This window comes from Palaemon carinicauda, chromosome 15 (assembly GCF_036898095.1).
Source record: "Palaemon carinicauda isolate YSFRI2023 chromosome 15, ASM3689809v2, whole genome shotgun sequence".
NCBI classification, from domain to species: domain Eukaryota; kingdom Metazoa; phylum Arthropoda; class Malacostraca; order Decapoda; family Palaemonidae; genus Palaemon; species Palaemon carinicauda.
In genome coordinates this window covers 135,628,504-135,644,159 of record NC_090739.1, presented here as the reverse complement: position 1 = coordinate 135,644,159, position 15,656 = coordinate 135,628,504, and the positions used below count along the sequence as shown (strand labels likewise).

The window sequence follows — 15,656 nt, the reverse complement described above, 5'->3', positions numbered from 1 at the left end:
AATGTACATTTGTGCCAAATTTGGTGCTTGTATCACAAAATGCACAATAGGTTAGCTATGCTGCCCCACTAATATATATATATATATATATATATATATATATATATATATATATATATATATATATATATATATACCGTGTATGTATGTGTATATATATATATATATATATATATATATATACAGTATATATATATACATATGTATGTATATATACAGTATATATATATATATATATATATATATATATATATATATACACATATATATATATTTATATATATATATATATATATATATATATATATATAATATATATATATATATATATATATATATATATATATATATATATATATATATATATATATATATATATATATATATTCCGGCACTCGGCCCTTCCCGTCCCTCAGGTAGGAGGGGAGAGAGTAGTCATAACCTGGTGAGAGGTGGTGCGCGTGTGTGTGCATATCTATATAAATATTTAACCATCGTTATTTATGTGTTATGTACACTTGTTTGTGTATATATATATATATATATATATATATATATATATATATATATATATGTATATATATATATATATATATATATATATATATATACATATATATATATATACACACACATACACCTACATAAATGCGTAAAACTCACAGAAACCCATGATAATCAGATGCAATAAACCATAAGGAAATATGAAAATACTTGGTGAATATTGACTGGTTTCGTCTCTACGACATCATGTAAAGGACTAATTTTTAAAGAGATTTTTACAATATATATGGTACAGTGGGTGTACATAGTTACAAACATTTGTCGAACAAATCCTCAGAAAATTACATCACTTGTATTTGGGAAAAGAAGTAGGTGCCTTTGTGGGCAGAGCTTATTCCCATGAATTAGGCGTGATTGGCTTTACGTGACCTAATTTTGCATATCCATGGGTATACAATCACATATATGTATACCTTATCGCATATACATAGATGCATACCCATATACATGCTTGCATACATGTATGCATGCATATACACATATATGGCTTTGTTCAAGTTCAAAATGGGACCATATTGGTAGAAGATTATATCCCGGGCTAGTCTGAAATATCTAGAAGAATGTGAAAGGTGTTTAGGAAAGATGATGTGTGAGGTCACTGTTAGGTACTAACAGAGAGGCGAGGGGAATGCAAGTAAAGTTTATTCAACAGATAACGAGCTTATATACAAGCATTTGAGAGCAAGAATGTCACAAAAAATTAAACAATCTGAAACATGCGAGTGCAAACTTAAACACATTGTTTTTTTTTATCTGTACGGGAGAGAGCGAGAGATAAAAAAGCAATAGCATTAGATAACAAGCTTATATACAAGCAGTTGAGAGCAAAAATGTCACAAAAATTCAATCAATCTGAAACATGCTATGGCAGGCTTAAACAGGGTTTTCTATTATCAGTGTAGGAGAGAGAGCGAGAGATAAAAAAAAAGCAATGATAATTGTATGAGCGTTTATGAAACACGTGCGCTACAAAGGATTGGACAAACGCTAGTTGGAGTTAAGTTCAGTTGTCGCCAACTCATATGTGTTTTCGAAGGTAAACTAAAACCTTATTTTATGGATTGAATGTAAATCGTTAGACATCATAGTATTGCTTGTTTATACCCTTACATAGTTTTGAGGAGTTGCTTAAAGGATGAAATTATGGTTGAATAATAAACAATAACCAATATCTTTTATCTTCGTTATTAAAACTGTTATTTTGTGGCTAATAGTATATATGTTTATTGTTTTGCATGTTCACTATAGTCACTGCAAAGATTCTGGGCAAAATAAGCCCCTTCCCCTGATGACGACATAGCCAATCACGTTGTGTATTATGATCGCTGCTTGCGTGGGAGACAACGTGATTGGCTATGACGTCATTGGGGGTGTGGTTTATTTCGCTCGGAACCTCTGCTACATTGTTCGTATTTAACTCATAACAATTTTGATTTTGATTTAGTTGCAATAATGTTATTTGATTTTATAAAGTAGACAGTAGGCCTTTAATTAGAAATTGTTTTGCATTCATATCATAATTTATTTTAATATGATTCTTATATTTTATGCAAGTTTATTTTATATTAACATGTTTATGAAATTCATCTGGACTGAGGGAGATAATTCAACCCTTTTTTTCTTCCATTTTTTTTTCCAGCCGTATCCAAACATGCTGACTACAGCCGAGAATACAGAATGCCGGGTATGAATAATCATTTATTATTCTTTTTTATCAGTCCCATAATTTTGATTTCTGTCCTAATTCTTCCTAGCAAACTCTTTGATATATGAAGTCCTCTAAAGGGAATGACCTGATATACGAATGCACACTGAAGAGCATGTCTTTGGGGATGAGGGATTACCGCCTTGCTATGTCACTCGTCGAAATTATAGTTAAACCCTTTAACGATAGAGCAACTTTTGTGGTTCGAAAATAATTTTTTTACACTTTTATAATTAAATATAGACAATTTTTACGATGCACAAAGCAAGGCTTCCCTCATTCTTTTTTTTTATTCCCAAGTTTTCTCCTTTCTCATCGAGATGTCATTTTTTTTCCCAACAGCCATTTCGAAAAGTGAGGATTTTGAGGAGAACGGGTTTAAACTATCGGGTAGGAGTCCACCAAACAACATGTTTTGTAGCTTTAGCTTCTAAATCTACCCTACTGTCTTTTTTCTTATATTATAGAATCTCTATATTTTGTATGTTATTTATATTGATCTTTATATTTAGTCTCTTTATGCAACCTTTATTGAGATTTCTGGATGCTCTCAATTTTTTTTTATCTAAGCATTATCATCTGAATTTCATGCCTTTTTTCTAGAAGAATGGATCTATATGTATATAAATATATTGTATATATCATAATCATCATCCTCATCATCGGCCTTAGCTAGGCCACTGTAGGATAAAAGCCTTAAATATGACTTTCCACTTATATTATTTTTCTTTGCTAGTCTATACCTGCAAATTTTCTTAGTTCGTCAATCCATCGTCTTCTCTTCCTTCCCCTGCTTATTTTGCAATCGCTAGGGTCCCATTCTGTTATTCTTAATGCCCTTCTATTTGTCATTCTTATCATTTAGTCCTGCCTATGTCCATTTCTTTTTTTTTTTCACGTTGTTAGAATATCCTCTACTTTAGTTTGGTCTCATATCCATGTTGCTCTTTTTCTGTCTTTAAGTGTCATTCCCATCATTATTCTTTCTATAGCTCTTTGGGTTGTAACAAGCTTTCTTCTAAAGCTTTATTAAGACTCCAAGTTTCTGATGCATAAGTTAATACTGTTAAGATCATCTTATTAAGTACTTTTCTTTTTAGAGAAAGTTGCATTTTACTTTTCATAATCTTATTTTGTTCATCAAAAGCTCTCCATCCCATGCTTATCCTTCTAATTTTGGCCTCACGGCCTGAGGAAACACTTAACCGTCTCTCCTAAGCACCTATATTCATTAACAATCTCTTAAGGTTCGTCCTTAACCCTCATTTGCTATTTCTACATTTCCATTGAACATCTTTGTTTTACTCATATTCATTTTCAGTCCTCCATTTTTGCTTTCTATCATCTTTTGTAATTCCTCTCATGATTCAGTAAATAGTACTATGACATATGCAAATTTTAACTTGTTCAGGTATTCCTCATTAATGTTAATTCCCCAATTTAAATTCTTGAAAATTTCTAGGTACACTTAATAAATTACGAGACGAGGTCTCCTTTTCTAACTTCTTTATCAATCAAAATTTTCTCACTATCCTTATGCAGTTGTAGGATTGCTGTACTTCCCGTATAGATATCATCAAGTGTTCTAATATAAGATTCATCTATTCTATGTCTTAGAAGTGTTTTTATTACTGCTGAAGTTTTGACAGAATCAAAAGCTTTCTCATAGTCTACAAATGTCATACATTTTTTCATACTCTGTTGATTTTTCAATATGCTGGTTAATACAGAGATACAATCAATTGTTGAATATCCACTTCTAAAGCCTGCCTGCTCTCTTGGTTGATTAAACTCTAGCTGTCTTTCTATTCGGCCTAGTATGATCTTTCTAAATACTTAATATATTCCTGAGAGTATACTTGTTGGGCAGTAATTTTTCGGGCATTTTGTCTCCTCTTTTGTAAATTGGTGTAAATTTTTGTAAATTTTCCAAGCTGTTGGTAAAGAGCTTTCTTGTAGATGTTTTGTGCAAAGTTCAGCAAATTTTACTACTGTGAAGTCTCCTCCATCTATTATTAAATCAACTGTCAGGTCATCTTCTGTTGCTTTGCCCCTTTCCACGTATTTAAATTTTTTCTTTACTTATCCTACTGTTACCGGCGTAGGTCATTCATTATCTTATTGACAAAGTTATTTCTTATATCACTATTGTATAGCATGGTATAGAAATCCTCTACAATGTCTACCACTCCATCTTTTTTGTTGATAAATATTTCCTTTTTCATCGTTTAAAGCATTTTGGCCCCCCTATTCCAAGTCTTCTTTTCATTAACTTGATGCTTCTTACTTTCTTTTACTCAATTTTGATCTGATTGTGCTTATAAATGTCTTTTTTTTATTATTATTATTATTTTGGATAGTTCTGATAATTCTATTTCATCTTTCTTGGATTTTACCCTCATTTCCAATCTTTTTTTATTAGATTTTTAGATGTTTCTTTTTTTCCATAATTTCCCTTCATCTTTTATAGGAACTTTTTCACCTATCTATCGTGCCAATTCCAATACAAATTTAGTTAGGTTACTGTTTATTCTTCTTTACATGCATGCATTTCATCATGTGGCTGGGATTACATATTTTGCATTGCTTAACTAAACTCATCAGATTTTTCTCTTATTGCAGGAATGTTTATTTCCTTTCTTAAAATTAGTTTTTCTCTTTTTTTTCCTTAGATTTAAACAAATTTGACCTTTCACTTGTCTTTCACTTGTCTTTAACTTGTTTAACACTGTTACATATTTAACTAAATTATATATATATATATATATATATATATATATATATATATATATATATTCTATATATATATATATGTATATATATACATACATATATATATATATATATATATATTATATATATGTATGTATGTATGTATGTGTATGTATATATATATTCATTGAAACATACATACATGCAGTGTATATATATATATATATATATATATATATATATATATATATATATGTATATATATATATATATATATATATATATATATATATATATATATATATATATATATACTGTGATTACATGGCAGTGTGGATTGAGTACGATTAGGTATTTATGGTTTACTTGGAAAAATTAATATCACGAGTGTTAGCAATAAGATTATAGAAAAACTGCTAATTATCAAGTATTTACCAATCAGCTATAATAGTGGTGGTAGGTTGACTTTGATTCTCAGTAAAAAAAAACTTGTCTTCAAAAGGATTAAATACGTTCTTGCTGTTTACCTTCATTTCTATTCCGCCAAGGTTTGAATCCTTTGCCTGACAGAAGTACTTATCGTAAAAGAAATTCCCCAGTTAGTCTTTGTTATCATGGCAGAGTTAATTTAATACCTTAAATCTGCACTCTTTGGTGTAGACTTAACAGTTCCTCCTTTACTTAAATCAGAGAGCTCTGTTACTCATTGTCCAAAGGGAAAGGCGACCCTTTTGGCTGATTATGTGACAGTGTGTAGAGTACTGAGAATTTGCACTCTTTGGTGTAGACTTAACAGCTCCTCCTTTACTTCAACCAGATAGCTCTCTTACTCATTGTCCAAAGGAAAAGGCGACCCTTTTGGCTGATTATCTGACAGCATGTAGAGTACTGAGAATTTGCACTCTTTGGTGTAGACTTAACAGCTCCTCCTTTACTTCAACCAGATAGCTCTCTTACTCATTGTCCAAAGGAAAAGGCGACCCTTTTGGCTGATTATGTGACAGTATGTAGAGTACTGAGAATTTGCACTCTTTGGTGTAGACTTAACAGCTCCTCCTTTACTTCAACCAGATAGCTCTCTTACTCATTGTCCAAAGGAAAAGGCGACCCTTTTGGCTGATTATCTGACAGCATGTAGAGTACTGAGAATTTGCACTCTTTGGTGTAGACTTAACAGTTCCTCCTTTACTTCAACCAGATAGCTCTCTTACTCATTGTCCAAAGGAAAAGGCGACCCTTTTGGCTGATTATCTGACAGCATGTAGAGTACTGAGAATTTGCACTCTTTGGTGTAGACTTAACAGTTCCTCCTTTGCTTAAACCAGATAGTTCTCTTACTCATTGTCCAAAGGAAAAGGCGACCCTTTTGGCTGATTATGTGACAGCATGTAGAGTACTGAGAATTTTCACTCTTTGGTGTAGACTTAACAGTTCCTCCTTTACTTAAATCAGAGAGCTCTGTTACTCATTGTCCAAAGGGAAAGGCAACCCTTTTGGCTGATTATGTGACAGTGTGTAGAGTACTGAGAATTTGCACTCTTTGGTGTAGACTTAACAGCTCCTCCTTTACTTCAACCAGATAGCTCTCTTACTCATTGTCCAAAGGAAAAGGCGACCCTTTTGGCTGATTATCTGACAGCATGTAGAGTACTGAGAATTTGCACTCTTTGGTGTAGACTTAACAGTTCCTCCTTTACTTCAACCAGATAGCTCTCTTACTCATTGTCCAAAGGAAAAGGCGACCCTTTTGGCTGATTATCTGACAGCATGTAGAGTACTGAGAATTTGCACTCTTTGGTGTAGACTTAACAGTTCCTCCTTTACTTCAACCAGATAGCTCTCTTACTCATTGTCCAAAGGAAAAGGCGACCCTTTTGGCTGATTATCTGACAGCATGTAGAGTACTGAGAATTTGCACTCTTTGGTGTAGACTTAACAGTTCCTCCTTTGCTTAAACCAGATAGTTCTCTTACTCATTGTCCAAAGGAAAAGGCGACCCTTTTGGCTGATTATCTGACAGCATGTAGAGTACTGAGAATTTGCACTCTTTGGTGTAGACTTAACAGTTCCTCCTTTACTTCAACCAGATAGCTCTCTTACTCATTGTCCAAAGGAAAAGGCGACCCTTTTGGCTGATTATCTGACAGCATGTAGAGTACTGAGAATTTGCACTCTTTGGTGTAGACTTAACGGTTCCTCCTTTGCTTAAACCAGATAGTTCTCTTACTCATTGTCCAAAGGAAAAGGCGACCCTTTTGGCTGATTATGTGACAGTGTGTAGAGTACTGAGAATTTGCACTCTTTGGTGTAGACTTAACAGCTCCTCCTTTACTTCAACCAGATAGTTCTCTTACTCATTGTCCAAAGGAAAAGGCGACCCTTTTGGCTGATTATCTGACAGCATGTAGAGTACTGAGAATTTGCACTCTTTGGTGTAGACTTAACAGTTCCTCCTTTACTTAAATCAGAGAGCTCTGTTACTCATTGTCCAAAGGGAAAGGCAACCCTTTTGGCTGATTATGTGACAGTATGTAGAGTACTGAGAATTTGCACTCTTTGGTGTAGACTTAACAGTCCCTCCTTTACTTAAATCAGAGAGCTCTGTTACTCATTGTCCAAAGGGAAAGGCGAACCTTTTGGCTGATTATGTGACAGCATGTAGAGTACTGAGAATTTGCACTCTTTGGTGTAGACTTAACAGTTCCTCCTTTACTTAAATCAGAGAGCTCTGTTACTCATTGTCCAAAGGGAAAGGCAACCCTTTTGGCTGATTATGTGACAGTATGTAGAGTACTGAGAATTTGCACTCTTTGGTGTAGACTTAACAGTTCCTCCTTTACTTAAATCAGAGAGCTCTGTTACTCATTGTCCAAAGGGAAAGGCGACCCTTTTGGCTGATTATGTGACAGTATGTAGAGTACTGAGAATTTGCACTCTTTGGTGTAGACTTAACAGTTCCTCCTTTACTTCAACCAGATAGTTCTCTTACTCATTGTCCAAAGGAAAAGGCGACCCTTTTGGCTGATTATCTGACAGCATGTAGAGTACTGAGAATTTGCACTCTTTGGTGTAGACTTAACGGTTCCTCCTTTGCTTAAACCAGATAGTTCTCTTACTCATTGTCCAAAGGAAAAGGCGACCCTTTTGGCTGATTATGTGACAGTGTGTAGAGTACTGAGAATTTGCACTCTTTGGTGTAGACTTAACATTTCCTCCTTTGCTTAAACCAGATAGTTCTCTTACTCATTGTCCAAAGGAAATGGCGACCCTTTTGGCTGATTATGTGACAGTATATACAGTACTGAGAATTTGCACTCTTTGGTGTAGACTTAACAGTTCCTCCTTTACTTGAATCAGAGAGCTCTGTTAATCATTGTCCAAAGGGAAAGGCAACCCCTTTGGCTGATTATAATTATGTGACAGTATGTAGAGTACTGAGAATTTGCACTCTTTTGTGTAGACTTAACAGTTCCTCCTTTACTTGAATCAGAGAGCTCTGTTAATCATTGTCCAAAGGGAAAGGCAACCCCTTTGGCTGATTATGTCACAGCATGTAGAGTACTGAGAATTTGCACTCTTTGGTGTAGATTTAACAGTTCCCCCTTTGCTTAAACCAGATAGTTCTCTTACTCATTGTCCAAAGGGAAAGGCGACCCTTTTGGCTGATTATGTGACAGTATGTAGAGTACTGAGAATTTGCACTCTTTGGTGTAGATTTAACAGTTCCCCCTTTGCTTAAACCACATAGTTCTCTTACTCATTGTCCAAGGGGAAAGGCGACCCTTTTGGCTGATTATGTGACAGTATGTAGAGTACTAAGAATTTGCACTCTTTGGTGTAGACTTAACAGTTCCTCCTTTACTTAAATCAGAGAGCTCTGTTACTTATTGTCCAAAGGAAAAGGCGATCCTTTTTGCTGATTATGTGACAGTATGTAGAGTACTGAGAATTTGCACTCTTTGATGTAGACTTAACAGTTCCTCCTTTACTTAAATCAGAGAGCTCTGTTACTCATTGTCCAAAGGAAAAGGCAACCCTTTTGGCTGATTATGTGACAGTATGTAGAGTACTGAGAATTTGCACTCTTTGGTGTAGACTTAACAGTCCCTCCTTTACTTAAATCAGAGAGCTCTGTTACTCATTGTCCAAAGGGAAAGGCGACCCTTTTGGCTGATTATGTGACAGCATGTAGAGTACTGAGAATTTGCACTCTTTGGTGTAGACTTAACAGTTCCTCCTTTACTTAAATCAGAGAGCTCTGTTACTCATTGTCCAAAGGGAAAGGCAACCCTTTTGGCTGATTATGTGACAGTATGTAGAGTACTGAGAATTTGCACTCTTTGGTGTAGACTTAACAGTCCCTCCTTTACTTAAATCAGAGAGCTCTGTTACTCATTGTCCAAAAGGAAAGGCGACCCTTTTGGCTGATTATGTGACAGCATGTAGAGTACTGAGAATTTGCACTCTTTGGTGTAGACTTAACAGTTCCTCCTTTACTTAAATCAGAGAGCTCTGTTACTCATTGTCCAAAGGGAAAGGCAACCCCTTTGGCTGATTATGTGACAGTATGTAGAGTACTGAGAATTTGCACTCTTTGGTGTAGACTTAACAGTTCCTCCTTCACTTAAATCAGAGAGCTCTGTTACTCATTGTCCAAAGGAAAAGGCAACCCTTTTGGCTGATTATGTGACAGTATGTAGAGTACTGAGAATTTGCACTCTTTGGTGTAGACTTATCAGTTCCTCCTTTACTTAAAACAGAGAGCTCTGTTACTCATTGTCCAAAGGAAAAGGCAACCATTTTGGCTGATTATGTGACAGTATGTAGAGTACTGAGAATTTGCACTCTTTGGTGTAGACTTAACAGTTCCTCCTTTACTTCAACCACATAGTTTTCTTACTCATTATCCAAAGGAAAATGCGACTCCTTTGGTTGATTTTGTGACAGTATGTAGAGTACTGAGAATTTGCACTCTTTGGTGTAGACTTAACAGTTCCTCCTTTACTTAAATCAGAGAGCTCTGTTACTCATTGTCCAAAGGGAAAGGCGACCCTTTTGGCTGATTATGTGGCAGTATGTAGAGTACTGAGAATTTGCACTCTTTGGTGTAGACTTATCAGTTCCTCCTTTACTTAAATCAGAGAGCTCTGTTACTTATTGTCCAAAGGAAAAGGCGATCCTTTTTGCTGATTATGTGACAATATGTTGAGTACTGAGAATTTGCACTCTTTGGTGTAGACTGAACAGTTCCTCCTTTACTTAAATCAGAGAGCTCTGTTACTCATTGTCCAAAGGGAAAGGCGATCCTTTTTGCTGATTATGTGACAATATGTTGAGTACTGAGAATTTGCACTCTTTGGTGTAGACTGAACAGTTCCTCCTTTACTTAAATCAGAGAGCTCTGTTACTTATTGTCCAAAGGAAAAGGCGATCCTTTTTGCTGATTATGTGACAATATGTTGAGTACTGAGAATTTGCACTCTTTGGTGTAGACTGGACAGTTCCTCCTTTACTTAAATCAGAGAGCTCTGTTACTCATTGTCCAAAGGGAAAGGCGATCCTTTTTGCTGATTATGTGACAATATGTTGAGTACTGAGAATTTGCACTCTTTGGTTTAGACTGAACAGTTCCTCCTTTACTTAAATCAGAGAGCTCTGTTACTCATTGTCCAAAGGGAAAGGCAACCCTTTTGGCTGATTATGTGACAGTGTGTAGAGTACTGAGAATTTGCACTCTTTGGTGTAGACTGAACAGTTCCTCCTTTACTTAAATCAGAGAGCTCTGTTACTCATAATCCAAAGGAAAAGGCGATCCTTTTGGCTGATTATGTGACAATATGTTGAGTACTGAGAATTTGCACTCTTTGGTGTAGACTGAATAGTTCCTCCTTTACTTAAATCAGAGAGCTCTGTTACTCATTGTCCAAAGGGAAAGGCAACCCTTTTGGCTGATTATGTGACAGTGTGTAGAGTACTGAGAATTTGCACTCTTTGGTGTAGACTGAACAGTTCCTCCTTTACTTAAATCAGAGAGCTCTGTTACTCATTGTCCAAAGGGAAAGGCAACCCTTTTGGCTGAGTATGTGACAGTATGTAGAGTACTGAGAATTTGCACTCTTTGGTGTAGACTTAACAGTCCCTCCTTTACTTAAATCAGAGAGCTCTGTTACTCATTGTCCAAAGGAAAAGGCAACTCTTTTGGCTGATTATGTGACAGTATGTAGAGTACTGAGAATTTTCACTCCTTGGTGTAGACTTAACAGTTCCTCCTTTACTTCAACCAGATAGTTCTCTTACTCATTGTCCAAAGGAAAAGGCGACCCTTTTGGCTGATTATGTGACAGCATGTAGAGTACTGAGAATTTGCACTCTTTGGTGTAGACTTAACAGTTCCTCTTTTACTTAAATCAGAGAGCTCTGTTACTCATTGTCCAAAGGAAAAGGCAACCCTTTTGGCTGATTATGTGACAGTATGTAGAGTACTGAGAATTTGCACTCTTTGGTGTAGACTTATCAGTTCCTCCTTTACTTAAATCAGAGAGCTCTGTTACTCATTGTCCAAAGGAAAAGGCGACCCTTTTGGCTGATTATGTGACAGTATGTAGAGTACTGAGAATTTGCACTCTTTGGTGTAGACTTAACAGTTCCTCCTTTACTTAAATCAGAGAGCTCTGTTACTTATTGTCCAAAGGAAAAGGCGATCCTTATTGTCCAAAGGAAAAGGCGATCCTTTTTGCTGATTATGTGACAATATGTTGAGTACTGAGAATTTGCACTCTTTGGTGTAGACTTAACAGTTCCTCCTTTACTTAAATCAGAGAGCTCTGTTACTCATTGTCCAAAGGGAAAGGCGACCCTTTTGGCTGATTATGTGACAGCATGTAGAGTACTGAGAATTTGCACTCTTTGGTGTAGACTTAACAGTTCCTCTTTTACTTAAATCAGAGAGCTCTGTTACTCATTGTCCAAAGGAAAAGGCAACCCTTTTGGCTGATTATGTGACAGTATGTAGAGTACTGAGAATTTGCACTCTTTGGTGTAGACTTATCAGTTCCTCCTTTACTTAAATCAGAGAGCTCTGTTACTCATTGTCCAAAGGGAAAGGCGACCCTTTTGGCTGATTATGTGACAGTATGTAGAGTACTGAGAATTTGCACTCTTTGGTGTAGACTTAACAGTTCCTCCTTTACTTCAACCACATAGTTTTCTTACTCATTATCCAAAGGAAAATGCGACCCTTTTGGCTGATTTTGTGACAGTATGTAGAGTACTGAGAATTTGCACTCTTTGGTGTAGACTTAACTGTTCCTCCGTTACTTCAACCACATAGTTTTCTTACTCATTATCCAAAGGGAAAGGCGACCCTTTTGGCTGATTATGTGACAGTATGTAGAGTACTGAGAATTTGCACTCTTTGGTGTAGACTTAACAGCTCCGTCTTTACTTGAATCAGAGAGCTCTGTTACTCATTGTCCAAAGGAAAAGGCAACTCTTTTGGCTGATTATGTGACAGTATGTAGAGTACTGAGAATTTGCACTCTTTGGTGTAGACTTAACAGTTACTCCTTTGCTTAAACCAGATAGTTCTCTTACTCATTGTCCAAGGGAAAAGGCGACCCTTTTGGCTGATTATGTGACGGTATGTAGAGTACTGAGAATTTGCACTCTTTGGTGTAGACTTGATAGTTCTTCCTTTACTTCAACCAGATAGTTCTCTTACTCATTGTCTAAAGGAAAAGGCGACCCTTATGTGACAGTATGTAGAGTACTGAGAATTTGCACTCTTTGGTGTAGACTTATTAATTCCTCCTTTACTTAAATCAGAGAGCTCTGTTACTCATTGTCCAAAGTAAAAGGCGACCCTTTTGGTTGATTATGTGACAGCATGTAGAGTACTGAGAATTTGCACTCTTTGGTGTAGACTTAACAGTTCCTCCTTTGCTTAAACCAGATATCTCTCTTACTCATTGTCCAAAGGAAAAGACGACCCTTTTGGCTGATTATGTGACTGCATGTAGAGTACTGAGAATTTGCACTCTTTGGTGTAGACTTAGCAGTTCCTCCTTTGCTTAAATCAGATAGTTCTCTTACTCATTGTCCAAAGGAAAAGGCGACCCTTTTGGCTGATTACACTGGTTTACAAAGAAAAAAAATGGGGATAGGTTGTTTTTTTTTTGCTAATTTTTGTGTGCTGAATTCAAATTTATAAATAGTTTTGCTCTATCATCTCTAGTTTTCTGGCTTTCAATTAGTCTCATTTTAGTATAAACAGAGAATATATGTGCACATTTCAAGAGTTGCAGCAGCTTATAACAGATAAAACAGGATAGATAAAGAACACTGATTGAATCAATATACTTGGATGACACAGTTACGCAATTCATACTACCACAGACACTCAAAAGTGTGTTTTCTTAGAAGATCTGGTGTATTTTGCCTCCGAGATGTCACGCAAGAGCATCCAGCAGAAGTCTCCCATCATGCCGGGGTTCCATTTGCCTTGATAGTTGCTCTCCATCTTTGTAATGTCTTGATGGAATCTTTCTCCATGCTCATCACTCACTGCTCCAAGGTTTGGCGGGAAGAAGTTGAGGTGGGAATGGAGAAAATGAATCTTGAGTAACATTCGGCACCCCATATCCTCGTAAGACTTTAGCAACTTTTCAATACAGGCTTGGTAATCTGGTACGCGTGTGTTACCAAGGAAGCCACTACAGACTGACTTGAATGCTTCCCATGCTCTCACTTCCTTTAAGTTAAGAAGCTCCTCAAAATCAGTATCCTTCAGCACTTCTCGGATCTTAGGTCCAACAAAGATGCCCTCTTTGAGCTTAGCAGCACTAACACCTGGGAACACAGTAGACAAGTGTTGGAAGGCAGCACCATTTTTGTCCAACGCCTTCACGAAATTCTTCATCAAACCAAGCTTGATGTGAAGAGGAGGAAGAAGCACCTTATTCATGTCCACCAGAGGATTCCCCTTGACGTTGTGTTCGCCAGGGACAAAAGTGCTTCTAGACCCCAGTCTTTCTGCTTGTAATGCTGGGATACAGCTTGACTATCCCAGAGACAGAGAAAACAACAGTACTTTATGAAGCCCGCTTGCATACTCATAAGAAGACCAATGACCTTTAGGTCCCCACACAGACTCCATTGGTACTCGCTGTACTTAATAGCTTATAAAAGAAGCTCCATATTGTCATAGGACTCCTTTAGATGGACAGAGTGTGCAATGGGAATGCTGGGATATTTATTCCCGTTGTGCAGAAGCACAGCCTTTAGACTTCGCTTGGAAGAGTCTATGAAAAGACGCCAGACTGAAGGATTATGTGGCAAACCAAGGGACGTGAACAAGCCAGGTATGTTTGTGCAGTAGCACAACTTGTTTTCCATTTCAAAAAAGGAAGCAAGGTCATTGTTCTGATTCCTGAAACTGGTGATCCTTACATCTTCCTGGACTAGGTTCCACTGTTTAAGCCGAGAAGGCAAGAGCTCTGACTGCTGTTATGATAGATACAAATCACGAGCAAGATCATTCAGGTCTTCTTGCGTGATCCAATGTGGCTCGTTGCCACTTGTTCCTGAATATGTAGACTCAATATCTTCCAAAGATATTGACTCGGCAGAATCCTCCCTTGAAGGCATTTCTTCATCTGATGAGGAAAGAAGATCCTTATTTACTGGAGGTGTGGGTACAGGAAGATCATCTGAATGGGGAACGGGTCTCATAGCAGATGGAAGGTTGGGATATTTGATCTTTTTCCTAGAAGATGCATTGAAACCAGTTATATTAGTTAAACAAAAATAACAATCATCTGCGTGGCTTTGTGGCTCTCTCCAAACCATCGGGACTGCAAAGTTGAAAGCCGCTTTCTTGCCATTAAACCATGCAGTTAGTCCATTGTAGCAGGGTTTACAACAGATGTGTGGAGCCCAAGACTTGTCCTGATCACCAATTTTACAATTAAAATAGTGAAAGTAGGCGGTTCTGAGGAGGGAAGTGATGGTTCGACGCTGTGCAACTGCTGTGAAGTCGCCCCATACGTAGCAGAAAGAATTGGCCTTGTTGAGGCATCCTCGATGTTTTGACGTGCTTGAAGCCATTGGAGAATCTGAAAATATAACAAAGTAAAACTAAATCATATGCAAGGCAATAAAATTTGCATTGGAAAATGTAATACTAATATTTAGCAACCCAAAAGATGTGTAACACGATAGTTGAGGGACACCAACCTCCTGTGCCACCTACGAGACAACCTCTTCCAATGACTGCCAGAGCACTACGGAGTGTGGATTGAGACCTGCTGCCCTAACTGCCAAAATCCATCTTGATATATAATTATATATATAATGTAATGCAATCACTTACATTTAGTGCATAATAACTAAAAAATAAGCCGTAAGTCTTACAATATTAGAATTAACCCTGAATGCATATACGCCTTTATGTACCGTATATGCACAAAATGCACACTATGCATATCTAAAAAAACTAGAGGTGATGAGTAAAAACGGATTTCAAATTTGAATTCAGCACCCCCAAATTAGGTAAAAACGGGTATTTTTGTGCTGGCCTCAATTTCTTTGTAAACCAGTGTTATGTGACAGTATGTATAGTACTGAGAATTTGTACTCTTGGGTGTAGACTTAACAGTTCCTCCTTTGCTTAAACCAG

General features: G+C 36.7%; 1 protein-coding gene across 2 annotated transcripts in view; it reads left to right on the top strand.

The window, feature by feature from the left end:
* Positions 1 to 2,206: 2,206 nt before the first annotated feature.
* The window catches only part of Eip63E (cyclin dependent kinase Eip63E), an 85,949-nt gene continuing 72,499 nt past the window's right edge, over positions 2,207 to 15,656 (top strand). Inside the window, exons 1-2 of one of the 2 annotated variants that reach the window (XM_068388723.1) lie at positions 2,207 to 2,248; positions 2,612 to 2,659. In XM_068388723.1, coding sequence (XP_068244824.1) covers positions 2,242 to 2,248; positions 2,612 to 2,659 — 55 coding nt within the window. In that variant the 5' untranslated portion in view covers positions 2,207 to 2,241. The remainder of the gene's footprint in view (positions 2,249 to 2,611; positions 2,660 to 15,656) is intronic. The other variant, XM_068388724.1, reaches the window with a different exon arrangement.